We start from the raw sequence: 26090 nt of genomic DNA, 5'->3' as shown, positions 1-26090 counted from the left end.
ATTACTTTCACTTGTTCATTGTTATATGTATATAGTTTTGACATCCACAATATATTTTGTACACTCATTGTCACTACAAACAAAATTGAATCCTATACAAAATCCCATAAAAGATTCAATAAATACAGCTATATTTAAAGGTACACCTAAAGGAGGAGATGTAACATTACTTATGTTGTTATTTGTTATTTTGATCATAAGATTCTTAAGTTTTAAAAATGCCAAATGACATCTTTAAAAGGAATTTCTTTAAACATTAATGGATTGAATAATCCATGTAAAAGGGCAAGCCTAATAAGATACATTAATTTACATAAGGCCAACTTAGTCTTCCTGCAAGAAACCCATCTCTTGAAAAAAAGATATTGATAAACTAGCCACAAACAAATATACAGTATTGGTTAGTTCAGAGCACACTCAGAAAAAAGAGGAGTGGCTATTTTATGGAATAAAAGTATGCCCATTCCTAAAACCATTAAGTCTTATCAGGATGACAAAGGAATGTTTTGTATGGTTACAATACAAATTAATGGGAAGACTTACACTTTAATTAATGTATATTGGATACCTGGAATTGGTATTAATACAGTGAAACATCATCTTGATAAGATCATATCATTCTCTATAGGAGATATTATTTTAGTTGGTGACTTTAATTCTATACTACATGAAAGTGATACTACCACTATAGGAAAAAGAAGAATTACATCTAATGCAAAACATTTAAATGAGTTTGCTAATTCTTATCATTTGAATGATATTAATAATCAGATAGATTCAAAATCATTACCATACACCTTTTTTTCTAACAGATACAAAACCTATTCAAAAATAGATAGGGTCTTTATTTCTAACCAGATGGTAACAGATTTAATTAATTCCAAAATCATTTCATGTCCTATATCTGATCATAATTCAATTGTTTTTGAATTCATGATAAAAATACTCATAATGTTCAGATCAAAAGGATACCAGCATACTTAACTCAACTAAAGACTATAAAGAATATATACTTTCAGAAGTAAAACATTTTTTAGACACAAATAATACTCCTGAAGTCTCCATTGTCTATGTTTGGGATGCCTTAAAATCATATCTATATGGACAAAGTATCAGATGGTATAATAATAAAAGGAAATCTTGGGATAAGGAATTGTTAGATATTCAAAGTAAATTAGGCTCTTATAAACATAATAATAAAGAAAATATTATGGACAAGAAAGTTATTGAAGAAATAAACAAACTAAATGAGAAATACAAAGAAATTTTAACTCATAAAGTTAAAATAACTTTAGAGAATACAAGTTTTTGTCTTATTCAATAAGCCCCAAATACTTACATAGACTTAAAAATAAAACAAAAAGGTTGAATAAACAAAACCATATCAAAGAAATCTTTTCTCTAAGGAAAAGAAGAATGTTTCTAGTATACTAGAAATACTAGATGAATTTAGAAATCACTTTCACAAAATTAACCATAATAACATTAACATGGAACCTAAAGATAAAATAAAGGAGTTTATAACCACAAACATGAATAAAAAGCTTAATAAACAACAGATTAAACTATTGGACAAAAGTATTTCATATACAGAGGTTATTACACAAATAAATAAGCTTAAATCAAACAAAGCACCGGGTAATGATGGTATTATACCAGAGATATATAAAATCCTTTCTAAAAGTACATATTCATTAATACATAAGGTTTTTATTTTGGCCCAAACTGAGTTAATAACCCCCCCATCTTGGCAATATACATTTATTTCACCAATTTTAAAACCTAAAATAAAGATCCAACTAGATGTACTTCATATCGGCCCATCTCATTACTTAATGTTGATTATAAAATGTTTATGAGTATTTTTGCTGATAGATTGAAGACAATCATCCCCGGCATTATAGATATAGATCAGACAGGCTTCATTGTAAATAGAAATATTTTTGATAATATAAGAAGAACTTTAACATTAATTGATTTTGCAAATAGGAAAAAGAAAGATTTAACACTTATTAGTCTTGATATAAGTTCAGCATTTGATTCAGTAAGTTGGGACTATCTGTTTACCTTACTGAAGTGCACAAACTTCTCAGATGCATTTGTAAATCTAATTGAGCATTTATACAAAGGAACATTGGCTTATATTAAGGTAGGAACATATGTTTCACAAAAATACCCATTTTTAAAGGTACAAAACAAGGATGTCCACTTTCTCCACTATTATTCACTTTAGTAATGGAGCCTTGAGCTAATTTGATCAGAAACAGTACTGACATAGAGGGTTTTGAAATAGATGAAAATACAACATCCAAAATTCAACTTTTTGCGGATGATGTTCTAATTACATCAGCAGGATCTAATTCTTCTATGCAGTCTCTATTTGATAAAATGATGAATTTTAAAAGTATTTCTGGTTTAATATTCAATGAAGGAAAAACTAAAATACTACCTATATATACACGAAAAAATATTCTCATTAGTGATTTTACTAAATATGTACCCAATTCAGGTAAGATAACTTATTTAGGTATAATACTATCTAAAGATATTAAATCTATTATATATAATAATTATAATACCTGTTTTCTTAATGTACAAAATCTTTTTAATACCTGGAATAATATGTTTTTTTACTATGGAGGAGAGACTTACAATTATTAAAATGATAATATTCCCTAAAATTTTATACTTAACACAATCAATAATACTTCCACCTACAAAAATAATTATCAAGAAACTGAATACACTAATGTTAAATTTCCTATGGGCAGCTAATAGACCTAGGATTGCATTAAAGAAACATACTAAGAGCTGGTCTCAAGGGGGTATTTCTTTTCCAGACTTTAATTTATATACTATCTCTTCTATTGTAAAAGTTATTACTTTATTAATAGATCAGTCATATGTCGCAAATTGGAAAGATTATTGGGAGCTAATTAGTATACACTTCATGAAAATCTCCTTAACACATAAAAATATGATTGTAAGTAACTCCATGTTATGGTTACTAAAGGAATTTTGTACTTCACCTATTACACCTAAACATATGGTTTGTTACCCATTAAATATTATTATTAGCTATCGTAACTTTATATTCATGCACCCTAAGTATAGGGAATGGAATTTTATTATATTCCCTATAATGTATACTCAGGGTATGCTTTTGTCATCTACTTCTGAAGGAACTCATTTAGCTATAGATAATGATCTAAAGTACTGGTATCAGTTGATATCTGATAATAAAGTTAAAAATCTAGATTTCTTAAAACAAGAATTTGATCTAAGAGAAACTTGCTGGTTAGAGGTTCAGACCTTTAGACAACATCTCATTAATAAAATAGATCTAATGTCTATAACAGTTAAAGAATCTATTCCAACACTGATTGATTACTTGATATTAAATTTACAACATAAAGTTTCTGATAAAGGTAAATTTTCATACATACATAAAATTATCAGACAAGAAACTTTTACAGTGTAGATACATACTGGAATTATTTCACTTCTATTAATGGGGACCCACCAAATCAACAAGATAAACAATATATATTGGAATCTGCCTATAGAACTACGTCTTCCATTGTCTGGAGACTTTATACATGGAAATTTTTACATAGATCTTTTTATACACCTTTGATGATGAATAAAATAAATAATAAAGATAATCTATGTAAGAGATGTAATGTAGAAATTAATGCTGACTGGGCTCATATGTTTTATGATTGTATAAAATTGAAAGAATACTGGAAGTCAATTAATGAATTTTGCAGGCTCTTTTTACAGATAATTTCATTATTTCTAAATCTCTTATATTATTCAACACACCTGTACCTCAAAGTGTTAAAAAGGTTAAGCTTCCCTTGTTATGGTCTATTCTAGCTGTAGCTAGGAAAATAATAACCAGAAATTGGATTTCAGATACACCTCCTTCGTTCAATGAATTTAAAAATGTTATGAATATAGTGTGCCATATGGAAATAAACACAATTAGGTCAAGAACAACTAGAAAAACATCTTATTCTATTGTATGGGATAATTTACAAAATTTGTTAAAAAAATCCTAATTTCAATAGCATGGTATTTTAGTTTAATTAATTGATCTGATTGTAGTGGATGTCTTTGTAAATACTTTAGTTGTTTTGTTGAATGTTATAATCATATCTATTTTTAATTACTTGTATAAAATTGTTATGATATTTCTCTTGTATGTTAAAACAATAAACCTGTTTTGAAAAAAAGAAGAAAAAAAAAAAAAAAGTGACTGGTATTTGGAACTGTCCATAATTTCCTCCACCTTGTCTAAAGCCCCAGTTCCAGCTGAAGAAAAGCAACCTCAAAGCATGATACTGCCATCACAATGCTTCACCGTGGGGATGGTGTTCTTTTGGTGATGCAAAGTGTTGTTTTTGTGCCAAACGTACCTTTTGGAATTGTGGCCAAAAAGTTCAACCTTGGTCTCATCAAACCATAACACATTTTCCCACTTGCTTCTGGGAGGCTTGATGTGTTGTTTAGCAAATTTTAGCTGGGAAAATATGTTTTTCTGTGTAGGAAAAGGCTTCCATCTTGCAAACCTACCTCATAGCCCAAACGTATGGAGAATATGAAAGATTGTTGTCACATGTAGTACACAACCAGTACTTGCCAGAAATTCCTGCAGCTCCTTCAGTGTTGCTGTAGGTCTCTTGGCAGCCTCCCTGACTAGTTTTCATCTTGTCTTTTCATCAATTTTGGAGGGATGTCCAGTTCATTGCAACATCACTGTTGTCCCATGTTTTCTCCACTTTTCGATGACTGTCTTCACTGTGTTCCATGGTATATCCAATGCTGTTAAAAGTTTGTGTACCCTTCTCTTGACTGATACCTTTCAGCAATGAGATCCCATGATGCTTTGTAAGCTGTCGGCTTTTGCTGTAGCAGGCAACTGAGTTAATGTCAGGAAAATCCTACTAGGACAGCTGAACTTTATTTGGGGATAGTCAGAGTCTCTTTAATTGATGGCAGGTGTGTACTCAAAGACTGAATGCTGTAATTAAATCAAAAGGCGCTTTAATAAAGTATTAGTTTAAGGGTGTGCACATTTATGCAACCAGCTTATTGTACTTTTCTTATTTTTTATATTTTTTCCTCTAACAGATTTGTTTGTTTCTCAATTGAATTGTGTGGGTTATAGGTCACATTAAAGGTGGGAAAGTTTTGGAATGATTTATTGTGTTCTCATTTTTTATATCACAAAAACCTGGCATTTTAACAGGGTTGTGTACACTTTTTATATCCACTGTATAAATGTATGTATATATATATATATATATATATATATATATATATATATATATATGGGTTACCTTCATTTGATCGACAGCCCATTTGACTGAAACCCATTTGATTGAGGGCCAATATCTAAGTTTAGTAGGCCTATATATTGTCAGGATTTTTATTCATAATTGTTAGTAGGTAGATATGGTTTGTTGTTTTTTGTTGTTTAGGCGCCAAATTATTAAAAGTAGTTTAAGTTATATGACATAAAATTTGAGTCTATATGTCGGTACATGCGAGGCAATGCATATTTGTATATTATATATATTTTTTGATTAGCTTGCAGTACTTGGCAAAGTTTTATATATATGTACTTTATATATATATATATATATATTTTTATATACATATGTTTTTACACACATTACTTAGATTTGCGTTTTCTGTCACTTTAGATTTTAATAATTTTAGTCAAATGCATGTGTGTCCAGTAGTCGTGGTTGACTCTGGATTGTTTCTATGACTTGTGATATTATGAGCTTGTTGAAAAGAAACATTGTGTTGGTGTCATCTTTAGTTAGAATGAGATCTAATGATTACAGGAAACACGTCATTTTTAAAACTATTGTTATTGGCTGAGAGCAGGATATTTTGTATTTAAACTCCCTGCTCTCAGTTTTTTACTGTTTGTCTGATGAAGCGGCGATTATAGGCCGTGAAAGCGCTTACAATAAACTGTGGATTTACTACTTGACCGAATGGTTTTTTGGATGTTATATTGATTCCAAGATTTGGAGAACTTTGAACTTTGAACATTTATTTCTTGGCCTAGCAGAGCCGTTTTTTCGTTTGTGCAGTGTGCGATTCTGTGAGTATTCGCACTATAATTCTATAAGCTCATAAGCCTTTGGCGTTATTCTCTGAGGAACATCTTTTGATAGCGTGAATATTAACAGTGTGTACGTTTTGGCTCCTATTTGTTTGGGTACTTGGCTTTCTTTGCATTTACTCTCCATTGGGATTTGGTCTACAGGGAGGTTTCCGTTATATAATAAATATGGAAGGAGCCGAGACCAACAAAGTAGTGTTCAGTGACTCTAACTCCTTCAATAGACGATTTAAGGAGTTGATTAACTGTGATTTGAATCCCTTGATTAATTTCGAGGATGGAGTGCTTGAAGAAGGCACAGAACAGAACACTGCAAATGAAGCAACAATTAAGTCCCTACAAAGAGACATTGAAAATGAGCTTTATAGATTAAAACGGTTACAGGCTCAGAGGCATCATATGGAAGCATGTTTGGTAAAAGGCATAGTCCCGCGTGGCCTGAGCATCCTAAACATGCCCACTTATGGGAACACCTATCCCATTCTTTTACAGAAGTGGCAACAGATCAATCTGAATGCCAGTCAGGCTTATATTCAGTTGCTAATTGACTTTTTTCTTCCCACTGAAGTAGAAAGCAAAGAAAAAATTTGCATTAACCAGAAAAAGCTAGCTAGTATTAAGGGGGAAGGTACAACAGAACTCTTTATGCATGATTTGCTAGAACGTGTGGGGCGGTATGAGAATAATTTATTAAATATCAAAAAGAAGAAAATCAACCGGGACTTAAAAGACTTTTCAGAACAGCATGTATTTGTTTGGCCGAGGAACCCTTTAACCAGCAGGGATATGAGACCTGTCAGCTCGAGACGCCCCTCGCAAACCAGAGACAATCAACCACTCAGGAATTTGAAACAGAGTGGAAATCATGCTGATAACAGGTTCACTTCCACAAATGAACCATTTTCCAATTTGCCATTGGTTACAAAGGAAGGTTCCAGCTCCAATGGATTATCTTTTGGTTTTCAACCACCCATAATTAATGATTCCACACCAGGAGTGTTAGCTGTTTCTATAAAGAATAAACAAGGGGCAAATGATGTCAGTTCTAACATCGTCACCTCACCTACTGATGAGAATGTTCCTTCGGTTTATACTACTCCAAATGATGTGGGAGTGGACATTCAGCCCATCACTGACGTTGCCAATACTGTTCCTTCTACTACCAATGTTGGTTTGGCAGGAGCAGTTCGAAGAAAAATTCAACTTGAAAGGATAGAAATCAATAATCCTATTGAAGCCCCTTTTCCTATACGGCTGAACAGGAAATGGTCCATCGAGAGCGACAACAGTCGAGGGGCCAAGAAGAAAGATCTACAGCCAGTGCAGCAACAAACCCTACAGAAATTTTGGACTTGAACTTTCTTGTATTTAATTTATCAAGTCATGTATTGACTGAATCTGAAACTGAAGTTCTGAATAAAGGCATGTCCTTTATTCCCACCTCTAACCTGGACTTGGGACAAGTCATTATAGCAATTAGATTGTTTGCACGAAATTTATGTTTAAAGTTATTGTTTAATGACAATAAAGCTGATGTAACTTCTTTAGTTAGAAAAAAGAAGCAGCTTTATACCAAATATGCAATCGAATGTTGAAATTTTTATCCAAGCAGTAGAAAAGGATTTATATAATCAGTTTACATCCTATAAACCTACACTAAATCACAATTTACCTAGGGCACAGACTGAAGCCTTTTTCAATCTCAAACATAATAGTAGTATAGTTATACGGCCAGCTGATAAGGGAGGACCCGTAGTAGTCTTGGATGTATCTTATTATCATGCCAAGATGGAGGGTCTGTTAAGTGATGAAGCCTATAATATAGTTTCACCTGATGTTGTCTATTTAATGAAACAAAGCATAGATAGAACCTTGAAGGAGTGTGAAACTGAGGGCCTTATACCTGTAGAAACACTTGAATTTATGACAGTGGATTATCCAATAATACCGACCATTTCAGGTCTACCAAAGATTCATAAAAATTCTTTACAACCAGATCTTAGACCGATTGTAGCCAGTGCAGGTTGGTTAACCGAGCCCATTTCTATGTTTTTAGATCGAGAGCTGAAACCTTTGGTGGTATCATCACCTTATATACTACAGGATTCAGAACATTTTCTAAGGGACCTTTTTGTATATGTGACCCTCCATCCTACCATCATTAGTGATACTTTTATGTTTGTTACTATGGATGTGACCTCCCTATTTACTTGTATACCCAATTTTGAGGGAATCTGTTATTTACAGAAGTATCTGAATGAACATTCAAATTTGTCTAGGCCGAAAATAGACTATATAGCTTCATTGATGGAGCTGGTGTTAGACAACAATATTTTTCTCTATGCTGGGACATGTTATAAACAAGTCAAGGGGGTCGCCATGGGCACTAGCTGTGCTAACAGCTATGCCAATCTAGTCATGGCGACCTTCAAGGAAGAACATGTGGTTCATGATCCTCATATAGTTTTTTACAAGAGGTTTGTGGACGACCTCTTCTTTATTTGGAAGGGGTCAGTGAAAGACCTGGAGATGTTTTTTAGTCATTTGAATTCCTGTAATAGCTTTCTGAAATTCCCCATGAAGTTCTCTACAGTCAGTATAGACTTCTTAGACATCACTGTTTTTAAGGTTGGAAATCAGATTAATACCAAGATACATAGGAAACCATGTTATAAGCCAGCTTTCCTTCACAGAGAAAGTATGCACAGTTCACATATCTTTGGCAACATAATAAAGGGTCAAGCTATGCGTGTTTCACGTTTATCTACTTTACAGGAGGACTATATAACAGGGCTTAAAGACTTACGTGAAGGGTTAATTACAAGAGGCTATCCAGATCATGAAATAAGTTGAGTATTTAATGGAATGAATGAACTTAGAACTAATAGGGCTAAGCTATATTTTTCACAGCCCCTTTTGCCTGATTTCAACTCTCGTCCCAGTGCTACCAATCGTCCAGTCAGTATAGTTCTACCCTTTGGTGAGAAATTAACATTTGTTCAAGAAATCATTAGGAGGAACTGGAATATTCTGACAGCCGATACCAAGGTGGCTAGTTTAGTTGGTGATGCTCCATCCTTTACATATAGTAATATGTGTAATTTCAAGCGACAGCTTTGTGGTGCTGTGAGAAGGCCCCCTAGACTAAGGTCAGGTTTGGAAAGAACTAATAAGTGAGGCAGCTGTCCGCAATGTATTTATATAGATCAGTCCCACTATTTCCGGCATCTGGATACGGGCCATTTATGGACCCTGAATTGTGATAGTGACTGTGCAACTAGGAACGTGGTGTACATTGCCCACTGTGTGCAATGCTTTTCCTTCTATGTGGGGAAAACTAACCGAACTCTCTGTGAACGTATACATGATCATGAGTATTGTCTAAGAAGGCAGCAGGAATGTAGTGCGTTGGCTAAACACACCTTGACAACAGGAGATTCCCACACTTTTTTATATCAGGTTATACAAGTATTAGATATAAGTTTGAGAGGGGGCAACATCATAAACTTAACGGAACAAGCAGAACTAGGCTGGATTTGCAGATGAGCTGCCCATAGAGGCAAGGGACTAAACGAGGTGCTGTCTATAAAACCTCATCTTAAAGGCAGAAGGCTTAAATAGGATGTTTCTATTTATGTATAATTGGCTATTTGAACCATCTTTTTACTTTTTACCTTTGGGTTTTTCTACCATTCAGTTATACTTCCTTGCTTAAGAACTCTGTTGTTTGATGACTATTAGCAGCAACTTTATTTGTTTAGCATAGTTTAGTTAGTGTCATCGTGCTAGCCCGTTAAATGCCGCTTAGGCTCACCTTGATTCAACTAGTTTTATGTATTTTTGCAAACTCAGGGCCAATATCCAAGTTTAGTAGGTTTGTATATATTGTCAGGATATTTAGTCATAATTGTTAGTAGGTAGATATGGTTTGTTGTCTAGGCGCCAAATTATTAAAAGCAGTTTAAGTTATATGACATAAAATTTGAGTCTCTATGTCGGTACATGCGAGGTAATGCATATTTGTATATTATATATATTTTTTGATTAGCTTGCAGTACTTTGCAAAGTTTTATATGTATGTACTCTATATATATATATTTTTATATGCATATGTTTCTATACACATTATTTAGATGTGTGTTTTCTGTCACCTTAGATTTTAACAATTTTAGTTAAATACATGTGTGTCCAGTAGTCGTGGTTGACTCTGGATTGTTTTTATGAATGGACTATGTGATATTATGAGTTTGTTGAAAAGAATCATTGTGTTGGTGTCACCTTTAGTTAGAATGAGATCTAATGATTACAGGAAACACGTCATTTTTAAAACTATTGTTATTGGCTGAGAGCAGGATATTTTGTATTTAAACTCCCTGCTCTCAGTTTTTTACTGTTTGTCTGATGAAGCGGCGATTATAGGCCGTGAAAGCGCTTACAATAAACTGTGGATTTACTACTTGACCGAATGTTTTTTTGGATGTTATATTGATTCTAAGATTTGGAGAACTTTGAACATTTATTTCTTGGCCTAGCAGAGCCGTTTTTTCGTTTGTGCAGTGCGCGATTCTGTGAGTATTCGCACTATAATTCTATAAGCTCATAAGCCTTTGGCGTTATTCTCTGAGGAACATTTTTTGATAGCGTGAATTTTAATAGTGCGTACGTTTTGGCTCCTATTTGTTTGGGTACTTGGCTTTCTTTGTATATATATATATATATATATATATATATATATATATATAGAGAGAGAGAGAGAGAGAGAGAAAAAGAGGGAGCTTATGGGCGATGGTTTCCACGCCTGCGACTCTTCGGATTTGGAGGGTGAATCTTTTAACCCTGGAGCTATACCGAGAGTGTTTTTGGATGTCAATTCAGTGGAGAATAAATCAGAAGGTGTCAACAATTCTAGACAAAATTTGGAAAACAGAAATACAGGGACTACAGGAAATTCAAGTAGAATGATGGAAACGAATGACTGGCTTAACAAAAGTTTTTGTTTTAAATTGGATATTAACAGCCCAAAAGGGTTTAAAAATGGAGACTCTTTTAATAAAATGTTGGACAATTTATCTAAAAGTATGTTTAAATATAAAACACTTGTTATTGAAAATGCGTATTTAACTGAATGCATTAGTAGGAACATAGTTCCTAAAGGATTAAGAATTTGTAAATTTCCAAATAATGTACAGTTGGGCTCGACATTTCATAAGGAATTGGTAGAACTTTTTAATAGAAGTGGTTTAGATATTTTAAAATTAATTATAAAGGAAAATAATAGGATTTTAACCAATTTACAAAAAGACATTAATGAATTAGAAGGGCTTATTAAGGGAGATTTGATGTTTGGTATTTTAGATGAGAGAGAGAAATATTATAAGATAAGGGGCGATATAGAAGATAAATGCCAAGGATTGATTAATAGGAAAATGGAAAAACTGAAACGGGACTTGCAAGATTATGAAAATAATGTGAGTTATCCAAAACCTTCCATGTATACATATACAAATAACAAAAATAATAATAAACAAAATAGAAATTATACAAAGGGACAGGTGGTGGAACCTGAATTTAGAGAAGAAGTATGGAATGAGAATGAATATGATATGGAATTTCCCCCAATAGAGAAGGAATATAGGCCCTTACCGTTTCACAGACCCCAATATGAAAATTTTCCTATGAGAGGGGGGAGAAGGGGGAAAGGGAGATATTTATTAAATGTACCCCTGACCCAGAGCTCAATTTTACAGAAAAGAAAAAATGCGAAAGGAGGGATCATTAATACTCTGAATGGATTTACGATTTATAATTATAGTGAGATAGCACTTGAAAAAGACCATTTTAGTTTACTGGGAAAAGGCTTTAAATTTATTCCCCACATAAAACGGGATTTAACTTCCACACTTTTAGATTTAAAATTATTTTTAAGAAAAATTAATTTGAACCTTATATTCAGCAAGTGTGATATTCAGAACAAAGTTGATTCTAACCTAAGGTTATTAAAACCATCAACATTTAACCCCCCTATGCACCCCCAACTTAAAAATCTGGAGAATGTGATGGAAAATGAAATAAGAATGGTATATAAGAGAACTAGATTTAATATGAATCTCCAAGAAGGAGAATATAGGGTGTTAAATGAATTGAAAGACAATTTGAATGTTAGAATAATGAAACCAGATAAAGGTGGGGGAGCTATTTTTATGGATACTATAGTATATGAAGGTAAAATGAACCAAATTCGTAGAGATGAAGTAAAATACACAGAAGTATCCAAGAATGAAATTATGGTAGCCTATAATAGAATAAATATAGAATTAGAAGCTATGTATAATGAAGGGACTATAGATGGAAATAGTCTTTCTTACCTTAAGGTGGATAAACCTAAGATCCCAGTAATTTATGGTATCCTTAAGGTACACAAGAATTTAATAGGCTCCCCATTAAGGCCAATTGTATCTGCAGATGGTTCCAAGACATTCCCTTTAGCTAAATTTATAGATAATAAGACTAAACATATATGGACTAATAAAGCAGCTATTTTAAAAGATTCACGGGACCTTTTAAGAAATATTAATTTGGAGTTGTATAATAAAAATATTTTATTTGTAACAATAGATATAGTGGATCTCTTTTCCTCTATTCCCTGTTCCAAAGGTATGGAAATGTTCGAAGAAGTGTTTCAAGATAGAATATTGAGCCATAAAGACAAAGTAGCGTGCACAAATTTGATAGATATAGTTCTTAAAAATAATTTTTTAATATTTAATGGGGAATTTTTTCAACAAACCCAAGGTGTAGCTATGGGCGCAGCTTGTGCATCTACATTCGCGAATATAGTCCTGGCTAACTGGGAAGAAACATATATACTTAATTCTAGTCTTAATTCTTGTTGGGACCTTTATAAGAGGTTCCTGGATGATATAGTTATCTTTTGGACAGGGGGGGGAAGAAAATTTAAAGGAATTTATGGCATATATTAAAGAGACTTCCGATTTCTTGAGATTCACTTATAATGTCTCAGAAACTAATTTACAATTTTTAGATACAGAAATTTATAAATGTAATAATGCCTTTGAATCTAAAGTATATAGGAAACCGACTTACTGTAATTCCTACCTAAACTATAATAGTGCACATCCAACACATTGCAAGAAGAATATAGTAAAAGGGCAATTTGTGAGGGGATCTAGGATGACAAGTAAGTTGGAGGATTTTAAGTTGGAATGTGATTTGTTGGAGAGAATGTTTTTAGACAGAGGATATAATAAGGATTTTGTTAGTAATATTAGGTTAGAGGTAGAAAGAAATAGATTAGATAAATTTCATCCTATATTAGGAGAAAAAATAAATGGTGGGGATCAAAGAACAAAAGAGAAAGTATTTATTAATAATGGAGGATACCAAAAGGTGTTTACTCTAGAATATAATGCCTTAAATAACAATATTAGGACCATCTTCTTTAAGGAATGGGAAAGGTTTATGGCATTTACTGACCTGGAGGGGTTACCTAAGGGTATACCTAAAGTGGTATATAGAAATCCTTGCAATATAAAAGATTGCTTGGAACATAAAAAGTTTGATCAGAATAAAATTAAGGGTATTAATGGTATTAAAAAGATAGGTACATATTCCTGTGGAAAATGTAATCAATGTAGCTATATGGCCAATAAGGAGAAAATTTATAGAGAAAGTAGGAATAGATGGATTATTAGTAAAGGAATGTATAATTGTGAGACAAAGGGTTTAGTATACCTTGCCATCTGTGAAAAGTGTGGGTCTTTCTATATAGGTAAAACCGAGAGAAACTTAAAAAGAAGAGTTTATGAACATACCTATGACATAATAAAGGAAAAGGAAACAAATGCATTATATAAACATTCAAAGGTATGTAAAGAAAATAAATTTCACTTTCTAGTAATTGAACAGATAAAAGATGGGATTACAGGGGGCCCATGGGAGGATACTATTGGGTGTAGAGAATTGTGGTGGCAAATGACATTGGAAGCAAGCAAATTCCCAGGTTTAAACGAGCATGTGTCTATCTTGCCCCTTTTGAAATTAAAGGCAGCTAAATTATGAATTTATGTGTTAGTTGTAATACAATTTTGTACCAACAGATGGAGGTGTTGTGCTATCAAATGTGGTTTTCCTTAATATGGAACCTTCATATAATTTATATAAGATTTTAGATTTATATATATATATAAAATAATGTATTTATTTATTAATATTTAATAGTATTTTAAATTATTTATAAGAATATGGAGTTATTTAAATTATTTTAATGGATCGATATTTATTTTATTGTATAAATATATGGAAGGATGAACTTATGTATATTTATGAGCCCAAAATGTAAATTGATTTGTGCATTCAAATTTAATTGAAGCTTTCTCATTGGTTTATTGGTTTTAATAGAGGTATATAAATGTTTGTGTTAATTTATGTTAGCATCTGATGAAGTCCAGTGGATGGGACAGCGATTAATCCTGGAAGAGCGTTAATGTCATTGTGTTTTTCGGGTGTTTTGTGACAATAAAGCTGGTTTTATTAGTTTGGACATCTTCTTTCCTGGGACTGCACTCCTTTTGGATTTATAGTGGTTTTGTGGAGAGCTGACCGCTTTTTGTACTTTATATATAAATATATATATATATATATATATATATATATATATAGTTAGGGGGTGTGTGAGGGAAATAACACAAAAAGTACTGATGCACCCCCCCACACCCCCCCAACTATATATACCAACTCCAGGGTCACACGACCTTGGGGAGGGGGACAAATCCCTGTTATTTGCTTTGAATACTGGTTTTCGATCAAATGAAATTTCGATCAAATGAGTTTAGATCTAATGAAATTTTGATCAAATGAAGGTAACCCATATATATATATATATATATATATATATATATATATATATATATATATATATATATATTAGATATAGATATATAGATATAGATATATATAGATACATATAGATAGATATGGCTGCACTTTGAAATACCAAAGCACAAATATATTGAATGAAAAAACATAGATGCAAAAGGATCAAGACATAAAACACCCCCCTTCTAATTATATATACCACTTCCAAGGTCACTCTACAGTGAGGAAAGGGCAAATTTCTTTATCCCCACTGTGTTCAATCTCTCACTAACTTAACACTGATAGAAGCAATCAAATGAGGCTTTTCTGCCAGTGGAAAACATGTTTAATATTACGAACATTTGATTATATGGGTCATTTCTATTCATATTAAATGATAAATGTAATACTTCAATCCAGAAGAAAAAATATTCCAAAAATAAAAACTTGAGACATTTTCCGTGTGCCCTAGCCAGACTTCACCTAGTCAGTATAAATAATATTTTGTATAAAAAAAGAAAGAAACAAACAAAATAAATGAAAAGTAGAAACAGAGGATGTAATAAAGATAATATGCAGGAGATGCTTCCAGTAATATCGTGGAATACATAAACAGTCACTTGTGTCACCTGGAAAAGGTGTCAATAGCCAGGTGTTTGAGCATCATTAGCTATAACCGCTACAAAATATGGATCATGTGAAGCAAGACAAACAAGAACAGGTCCCCAAATTAGACTTCAGTGCCACCAGAAGGTAATGCAAACTATGCTACCCTACATGACGGCAAAGCAAATGCAAGCATGAACAATACTTACCAGTCTCATTTATGAACTCTGGCCCAGATAGAAGTCGTCTTAGTCAACAGAAAGCACCAAGCAAAATTGATCACAGCTACTAATACACGTCATAGTGATGTTGGGAAAATAAGCCTCATAACAAGCAAGCTCAACAAACTGTTCTAAGGGTATCGAACACTCCATTTCCTTTCACCATAACCAACTTACAATGCATAAAGCTTTAAAATAGCTTTCCCACCATCAAGGGACATAGTAAAAAGTCCAGGAAACATCAAGTTTTGCAATACCACAGCTGCAAATATAAAGGAACAATAAAACAGAACATCCTGTAAAAGTCACGTCTGCACACACAGGAGGCATAGTGCAATAGGAACAAATGTCACCACACAGTAGAACTCAAGCACAAAGATGGGAGAAAGACCCATAAACAAAAATAACATGTTAACATGCTTATAAAGTTCACTGTCAATATTACTCTACCATTGTTAATTTCTACCAGCAGGGACAATACATCAAAATAAACATTTAAATATATCACATTAGAGCCAGAAATGCTAGAAAAATTACAAAATACAAAGATCATATCAATTCCATAAAATCACCCAAAACATATTTCCACTACACTTAAAGTGGACATTGTCACCTGACTAGAAGTCATTATTCTAAACAAAAGGAAGGAAAAAAGGAAACTGTTTGAAAATGTGATCTCATCTCTATTAATAAATACATGATTAGAAAAGAGAGAGAGAAAGAGAGAATAAATAAGTCTGGAAATGAAACCACTGTCTCTCAGCACAAAGTGAGTCACTACTTTGATATCAATGACAACCGATGTAAACAGTCAGGTTCAGTAAATATAAATTAAGTCTGAGTATATATTTGAATAACAGAGAACTAAAAATGCAAATAATTAAAACACTCAAACAGTGGAACATCAATGTTAAAGAAAAGGATCAAAAATGAAAAAATAGTGTGACAACCATGCAATAAAATACATATGGCAACATCTTTACCAGGAAATAAAGTGAATAAAGCACAACTGTGATAACAAATAACTTGTTGAGAGGAGTTAAAGCACACACAGAAACAACAAAAATAATCCCATATTACTTCATTGATGAGGTATATATGAAATGATATTACAAGATACATACCTGAGATATAATATGTAACTCTATGGTGCCTCAGTCTTCCATATTACTAGGACATGAAACAAAATACAAATAAAGGATAGGAAACACGGAACAAGAGGAATAGCTATTTTGATAAAATAAACATATAAGTTCTCAGAAGAATGCCTTTATTAGAACTCATTGATGACATTTGTTTTTGGTTGGTTCAAGTATTTGAGCATCTAAGAAGTAAGAACAAATATGATGTTGTCTCCCATTTTTCAAGTAATCGAAAAGTCCTTAGGTTACTTCTTCTTGGTCTGGTTTCTCAGTTTTCTGTTTTGTTCCATGACCTTTTCCCTGCTGTAGTACAGTCTCAGAGTCGGTATATATAGTTGGGGAGCAAAGCCCCCCACGTGGGTGGGTTTGAATTACTGTGGTGTGTGAGATGGGGAAGTGCTGGCAACTAGTTACTTTCCCTGTCTCAGACATTCGCTAAAATAAATGTTTGATGAAGGATCATTCGATGAATAGGGTTTGATATTTCGCTATTCGATAAAAGTTTCATTCAGTGGATAAACATAGACCCCCATAAGATCATTATCTAACATTGGTAGCTGTAGTTGATAGCCTGTGCAGCATCTATTCCAGAGATTACTGTAGTACTAAGGTTCAAGTTACTCGGGGTTTACTTGTGACAGTGAGCAACTTGCTTGATAAGCAGCCAGATACATACATCTCAACTGTCCAGAGTTTCACAGAATATCCATATTTTTGATCCGTTCCTCATCCAACTTGTGGTTTTCTGACAAATCATTGATGACTAAAGTTATTATATAAACATAGGCATTTGTGTTTCAGACTTCATGTACATAAGAAAATGTATGCAAACACATTAGCTGTTATTCTAGCAATTTTGTAAGTTTCTAAGAGTAATATTTAAAATCTGTCACTATTTTTAGACTTTTTCTCCCCCCCATTATTTTTGGCAGCACTTACGTATTATCGCAACCAGATTTTGAATGAGCCATAATTAGCAGTGTTTCTGGGAAAGGAGTGTAAGAGTGAAATGGTGTCTTCAAAGTGCTAACTAGTGATATCGCACTTTTGTCAGGCAGCAGGAATAACAGAAAAATGAATCTTCCTGCTTAGCACGCATTACGGACGTCAACTAATGTAAACTAATATGAAGTTGGTTGGTAATACAGCAACGTCCTTACTAACAGAACATAAGAGAAGTCCTCGTTCATCAAAATGACATGTAGGAATACACCACTCCTGGTTGTTGGACTATGACTTTCAGGTCTGTTAGGTTCATAGTAGTCGGTTACCTTACTTTTGGCTCAGCATAACTTTGAGGGCACCTTTTCACCCTTACTGGCACACCTTTCCTGGCAACACTGGTCCCCATGTTTTATGTCGCCTGCCCCTCAAAAAAAAGCTTTTAAGCATAAATTAAGGAGCATTGCAGTCAGTAATTTAAATCACTGAGCACATGCATTCACGTTTCATGCAATTTGGAAAGTGGAACTGAAAAGGGAAGTTCCCTGCACTCCCAGTGACAGGTGCGACACCCAAAAAAGGTATGACCATAATATCACAGCATTTGCTGCCACGAAAAAAGGAGCATTCAGCATGTAGACTTGCAATAAGCGGCATGCTAGCAGTAAAGCATATGAAGAAACAACAACAACAACAGTATTTTTTTACATTTTATTGATAACACTCCAGAAAAACAAAGTGTAGTGGTGAAGAAAATACATGATATAACATTTCTGCAACATTAACAAACATATCTCATGACTGGGAAGCAAATGGTATTGCCATGAAAAATCTGATTGCAATAATACGTAAGTACCTTTTTGGCTTTGTCCAGACTTCTTGCACTAAGAGCTTGAGAGCTATTGCCAGATAGCATAACCATAACTTAGCAATAATCTATGACTGGGTGTTGTGGGTAAAGCTGGATTTTTCCACAGTTGTTGTAGTGTGGTCAAGAGAGTGAAGCCCATGTAATTAAAGAAAACCATCTATGGATAAATGTAGTATTATCTACATACAGCAGTAAATTATTATTATACAATGACATTCTTTAAAAAAGTTTCTTATCTTTTCTAAATAATATCATAGTATATGTGAATATCTGCTCTGTAGGGAATCTTTAAGGGATGTCTAAATGATGTACCGTGCATGCAGAGCATATATACAGACACATACACACAGAAATATTTGTGTGTGATTGTCTGTGTGTGTGTGTGTGTGTGTGTGTGTGTGTGTGTGTGTGTGTGTGTGTGTGTGTGTGTGTGTGTGTGTGCGTGTGTGCGTGTATGCGTGTGTGTGTGTGTGTGTGCGTGTGTGTGCGTGTGTGTGCATATGGGTGTGTGTGTGTGTGTGTGTGTGCGTGTGTGTGTGTGTGTGTGTGTGTGTGTGTGTGTGTGTGTGTGTGTGTGTGTGTGTGTGTGTGTGTGTACATATATACTGATGCCCATGCAGTACAGCTGACAGAATGCAGTTTCTGACAGTTTTTTGAGACTCAGAAGACTCCTGCTATTCTACAGGGAGTTGTATGTTTTTTCACAGTTACCTAGGGAATCATAGAGGTCATCTTCCATGTTACTGATACTTGTCTCTGTTTTCTTCCCTTTGCACACAAAAGAACATGGCAGCTGCAACCATTTTTAATAGCTACAGCTGTGGGCAGACTGATTGCTATATCCAATCAGTGTGAGCATTTCTGTCTATTAATGAGCATACGTTATGTTTTATATATATATATATATATATATATATATATATATATATATATATATATATATATATATATATATATATATAAAACATAATGTGTTATATAGCAATGACACAAATGATGCATTGCTTGAAGCATTTATTTTTTTCTGAATTGATATTTGTATCACAGCTTTCACCACAGATGCAGTTATATGATCCACTGTTTAACTACTTGAAGCCCTTCATCTCATCTGGGTTGCAAAGGATGGGACTCACCCTCTTAATCTGTACCGTTACCAGTAAAATCAGTGGGGGAATTGAGGCCACAGGACAAAAAGGCATCTCTTTAAGTACCCAGATAAAGATTAGTAACTAGTACTGTGCCTGCTTTTCAGTGTTAGGATCTCTCCTTTAGCATATGGATCTTCATTTATGACCAGCGTCAGTATCTACTGTGTTATCACTGCTAGAAGGAAGTTCAGGATCATTGCAATGCAAGCCATAGTATCATCTCCTACTTAGGTACAGACCTAAAGTGACTTGTAGCTTGTCTTCCCTAACAAGAACCATACCTCATTTTCCAAGACGCAGATGCAGCACATTGTGTAAAATTAAATCCTTTGAATGATTACTTAGGACAGAAATGGGTCTGTCACTTACCAGTTTCCTCTGTTCTTTGGTTAGCCTCGCTTTTCTCTTTTTCTTTTTTGTTTTATTTTTTCTTGCAGAAGAAGGATGAGCCAAGTCCTGAACATCTGCCATTACTTTGGTCCAAGCTTTAGTTTAATCAGGTAATGCAGTTCTAGAGGAAACTCAACAAAACAAACACATTATAATGTCTTAACACAGTCAAATAAAAAAGCTACAAAACAGTGAGATCCTGATCATTTATTAACGCTTACATCATGGAATAGAGGGCTCTAACAGCTGTCTTTCATTTTTACTCAGGTTTTATATTTATCTTCTCTACGACTGGTAGCAGGAAATGCATCCTTAAAACATGAATCCTGATTTGAACATTACCATTTTAGGATAAGTAAAGGCATACCTTCATCTAAAACTCAAAAAGCACGACCACTGTATTAATACCTGTAACTGTTTCAGGGATATAGACTAATTATTAACCTCCTACAGCCTATCTCCTTTCACCCAGAGCCAGACCCGGCACTAGATGGCCTAGGCAACTGTTTGGGTCATGGAGCTGGTTGGGATGCCCAACAATAAAACATTAATTAAAAAAAGAAAGAAAACCATACAACATTAAAAAATGTTGCTTTCCTGATCTTTTCAGTGTCTAAACACTGAACAAATATTGCTGCTTTATGATTTCCTGAGCAACAAATCCACTCTTCATTGTCATTCATTGTCAGATACCTTCAGCTGTTCAGCCAATGAAACTAGAGCTGGCATTCACAGCAAATGAAAAACGTTATAGTTAATAGCAAGAGATTTAATCTCACAGCAGAATACACAGGAACTTGTACATTTGTGCAGTATCGTGGATTTTATTTATTTTTTTTTGCTATAGGAGAAGAACTTTGTGTGTGAGGAGTAGAATGAGTTTTCCTTTGATGCTTTGCTAACGGTGAGCTCAGAACTGACTTGTATTTTGCTGCTTCTGTCTGTTAATCTAGCAACCTCTAAAATTAGTGGTATTAAAATAATATTTTGAAACTGTCCCTGATTTGGGACGTTTGTCCTTAGTTATTCTTGCTTTGATACCTGATTCTGGATTGTTGATGTAAGTTACTGTCAGTGAGAAAATGTTCTTAATTTGGTGTTTGTGTTCATAAAGGAAAAGTGAGAAGATATTATAATTAAAATATCAAAACATGGTATAAATTTCTTTTTTTTATCAATCCACTGATAGTTCTAACATCAATAGTATAACCAAAAATTAAATTACTTGTAAAAAAAGACAAATGTAAAGCACAATAAAACACCTTTGGAGCACTATTTGTTTATGTTGCACATAAGAGATTTAGAGAAAAAAGGTAAACCTAACACAGACACTAATATAAGATGTAAGATAAATTGTAAAAGAAAGAAGAAACAGCATCAGAGAGATTTCCTCCAGGACAGGTGTGTGTGTGTGTGTGTGTGTGTGTGTGTGTGTGTGTGTGTGTGTGTGTGTGTGTGTGTGTGTGTGTGTGTGTGTGTGCGTGTGTGTGTATATGTGTGTGTGTGTGTGTGTGTGTGTGTGTGTGTATATGTGTGTGCATGTGCATGTGTCTGCATGTGTGTGCGTGTGTGTGTGTTGTGTGTGTGTGTATATGTGTGTGCATGTGTGCGTGTGCATGTGCATGTGTGTGTATATGTGTGTGCGTGTGTGTGCGTATATGTATATGTGTGTGTGTGTGTGTGTGTGTGTGTGTGTGTGTGTGTGTGTGTGTGTGTGCATGTGTGTGTGTGTGTGTGTGTGTGTGTGTGTGTGTGTGTGTGTGTGTGTGTGTGTGTGTGTGTGTGTGTGTGTGTGTGTGTATGTGTGTGTGTGTGTGTGTGTGTGTGCGTGTGTGTGTGTGTGTGTGTGTGTGTGTGTGTGTGTGTGTATATGTGTGTGTGTGTGTGTGTGTGTGTGTGTGTGTGTGTGTGTGTGTGTGTGTGTGCGTGTGTGTGTGTGTGTGTGTGTGTGTGTGTGTGTGTGTGTGTGTGTGTGTGTGTGTGTGTGTGTGTGTGTGTGCGTGTGTGTGTATATGTGTGTGCATGTGTGCGTGCGTGCGTGTGTGCGTGTGCATGTGTGCATGTGTGCGTGTGTGTGTATGTGTGTGTGAGTGTGACATGTCCTGGTTAGTGGGCACGCTACTTGAGTTAAACCCTGAACCTAATGTATGGGAGGCAAGAACCTTAGTCCTCTACACCCAGCTACCAGACCACCTTTAACTCATTCTTTTCTTTTTTTTCTTTTTGTAACTCCCTGAGAATTATAACTGTCACTGAGCTTGAGCATTGGGTAACATGCTACACTAGTCAGTTACCTACATCAAGCATTTAACCCCCACCCAGTTCCAAAATGAAAACGCCCTGCCAGCCCTCACTTTGAATATGTTAATGAGGATTGTCAGAGCCCTATACCTGATCCCAAAAGGGGATTCAAGTTCACAATGCCAAAACTCCTCAGACATTTACATTGATGAAGTGTACCAATATAAAAACCCAGAGTAAAATAATAACTCATAGAAGTCTCGGGTAAGATTCAATGATGCAGCAGCTCTACTTGTAGAGGTATATCATGCACAAGGCAAGCTAGTTAGCTACATAAGGCCCAGTGTTTGGTTGGGGGCCTGGCTGGACTTACAAATAAAAAAAAAATATTGTCCATCACTTTAAAAAAAGCTCAGTCAAGCTCTGCCATCTCTGCAATCTCCAAACAGAAAGCACAAACACCTCAGCACATTTGTTACCATTTTTGCCGAACAGGCTGAACACTATTGAAGATTTTAGATGTCAGCTACAAAGAACGCATGTTCATGTTTTCCTGAGCAGCATCAGGGATCAAAGTGCAGGTGGTTTGACTTTTGCTGACCAATGTCAGCGAATCAAAATAGCATCATAGTGGGAGTCTACAAGTAAGTGATTTTATGTGCAGAAGCTTTTTTTTTTCTAACAAGTGAAAATACAGCATCCGTGAGATTTCCTCCACAACATGTGTGTGTGTGTGTGTGTGTGTGTGTGTGTCTGAGAGTATGAAATACCCTAGTAAGGGGGCATGCCAGTTGAGTCAAACCCTGAACCTTGTGTATATGTGTGTGTGTGTGTGTGTGTGTGTGTGTATATGTGTGTGCGTGTGTGTGTGTGTGTGTGTGTGTGTGTGTGTGTGTGTGTGTGTGTGTGTGTGTGTGTGTGTGTGTGTGTGTCTGAGAGTATGAAATACCCCAGTAAGGGGGCATGCCAGTTGAGTCAAACCCTGAACCTTATGTATGGGAGGGGAGGCAAAACCTTAGTCCTCCACACCAACTGACAGGCCACCTTTAATTCTTTTTTTTTTCTCTTTGTAATTCACTAAGAATTTTAGTCTGTCAATAGTTTGGGATACAACAGCTTGTCTAACACTTAGTGCAGATTTGTAAGACAATGAGTTGTTCAGGGGCTGTTTCTGTAGCACATGGTTTGAGTCTCTCAGCCTTCATTTGTCTTCTGTGTGAGTCTGCCAAGTTAATTTACCAGATGTCAATCCTGGGCTGCTCCTGAAAAGGAACACTTGTATCCATTGCGGGCTGTCACATGATTAGTAAATGTTCATAGGTTCATAGATTAGTACTAAGCTAACTGACCTTGCAAGCCATTTTAAGCCTAGCCAATTATCCCTTGTGAGACTCAAACCCTGCACCTTGTGTTTGTAAGGCAAACACCTTAACCATTAGGCCACCCTCCCCCCTTACACGTTTGTTTTTTGAATTCCTTCACCCTTCACATAATTAATTAGCACATCAGAGTTATTTTAATGGGTTGTAAGATGCATTTTCAGTAAATATGAGTTTTAAGGGAATAGAATTTTATTGTTTCTCATGCTAAGCCTGTTTTCAATGTGAGAGTATTTTGTTCTGTTTAGAAAATAACTATCAGTGTTTTTTTCTGTAAAATTAGAAACAAAAACTTATCTGTGATATTTGTAAACGTAAAAAAGGAAGCAGTATTATCTGACAGTTTTGAACACTGTTTATAACTGTGAAGAGAGAGACAACCAAGTAACAGGATACTGGCATGGCTGTCGGGGGCCTGATTCATTACTTTGCACAGGGCATCATTTGTCCAAGATCCAGCTGTGTTGACTTTAGAAGTGCATACTGCAATGATACTGCATTATTATTCATTCATGTAGGTCAGACCTGTACTGAGTAATGTCAGACTGGACAGCTATTCTTGATGACATAGAAAAAGTACAGTTGTGTACACTTACCATAAATGTAGATGTTCAAGTGTATTCAATGTTGTAGTCATCACCTGTGGGTTATCCCTGCTGTGGTAGCCCTTGGCTGGCCCGAATACTAGAGTCAATGTTTTTCTGCATCAGCTCCTGTCACCTGGAGGCTGATGTCAGGTCATCAGTGCTATAAAGCAAGGCAACTGACATCATTACATCAGTTTTTCTTGCCCTAACCAATCAACCCCCCCCAGGAGATAAGGCACAGAAGACATGGTGGTGAACAACCACCCCAAGAAGCTTATGTCTCCTAAAAAGAAAGAAGATATAAGGGGAAGGAGTGAGGGAAACCAGGACTGCAACAGTGAATGCACACAAACATCTACATTTATGGTAAGAGTACACAACTGTACTATGTTCTTCATGTTTCACTGTTGAAGTCATCACCTGTGGGAAGATTCCCAAAGCTATAGAGAGGGGTGGCAGGATAGTGTAGAGACCTATGCAAACCCTGCCCTAGCCTTGGAGAAAAGAAGAAGGTGATAATGCTTTGTAAAAGTATGGACAAAGGTCCAGGTGGCAGCATCCAAGATGTCCCTGGTGGAGGATCCTCTGAGGAATGCTGTGGAAGTGGAGGCTGCCCTGGTGGAATGGGTGCAAACAGACTTAGGGGGAGGTTTCCCATGAAATCTGTAGCAGAAATGGATACAGTATGATACTCATTTAGGGATAGTCTGCTTGGAGATGGACTTCCCCTCTGCCCATAAGGCAAAACTGACAAGAAGTTGGTCTGTTTTCCTGAAGTGCTTAGTACGGTCCAGGTAGTATCTGACCTGCCTGTACATGTCCAGGGAGTGCAGAATTCTTTCCCTCTTGTTTTGAGGGTTAGGGAAGAAGGTAGACAGATGAATGGCCTGGTTGAGTGTCACATTAGATATCACTTTGGGCATTAAAGAGGGGTTAGTCCTAAGGGACACCCTGTCTGCATGGAAAATGATGAAGGTCTCAATGTCCATCAGTGCCTGCAGCTCAGAAATCCTTCTGGCTGAAGTGATGGCCAGCAAAAAGGCAGTCTTCCAAGAGAGGAATTTCAGCTGAGGCAGCAGGTTCAAAGGGGGGTGGTAGGGTCAGCTTTTCCAGAACAAAGTTAAGATCCCAGGCTGGCATGGGAGGCCTTCTGGGAGGCCTGATGTTAGAAGCCTCTCTGAGGAATTGCTTAATCAAAGGACTGGTCTGTGATAAATTGAGCAGAAATGGCTGAAGCATGTATCTTAACTGAAGAGGAGAGGCCACTATTAAGTAATTCCTCTAGATATTCCAGGATGAGAGGGACAGCAGGTTGTGAGTAACTGGCTCCTCTGGCCTGGCACCAGGAACAAAATCTTTTCCATTTCCTTGCATAAGATCTTCTGGTACTTGGCCTTCTGGCCTCTGTGACAAGGTCCAGGACCTGCTTGCTTAGCAGGGGCCCTTCCCTTTCCTTGGGAGTATCAGCCATGCTGATAGCTTGAGAGTCTGCAAGACTGGGTGCAGCATTTCTCCTCCTGCTTGAGTCAAGAGGTTTGGGATCT

The 26090-nt window shown here is 35.3% G+C and overlaps 1 protein-coding gene across 1 annotated transcript in view; it reads right to left on the bottom strand.

The window, feature by feature from the left end:
• Positions 1-26090, bottom strand: part of LOC122804120 — a 253667-nt gene that overhangs the window by 126330 nt on the left and 101247 nt on the right. Inside the window, exon 2 of the mRNA XM_044073767.1 lies at positions 20319-20470. Coding sequence (XP_043929702.1) covers positions 20319-20420 — 102 coding nt within the window. The 5' untranslated portion in view covers positions 20421-20470. The remainder of the gene's footprint in view (positions 1-20318; positions 20471-26090) is intronic.

Source organism: Protopterus annectens, chromosome 6.part0 (genome assembly GCF_019279795.1).
Source record: "Protopterus annectens isolate FY-2018-M chromosome 6.part0, PAN1.0, whole genome shotgun sequence".
NCBI classification, from domain to species: Eukaryota; Metazoa; Chordata; order Ceratodontiformes; family Protopteridae; genus Protopterus; species Protopterus annectens.
The sequence above is the reverse complement of the archived record's forward strand: the minus strand, read 5'-3'. Positions and strand labels throughout refer to the sequence as shown.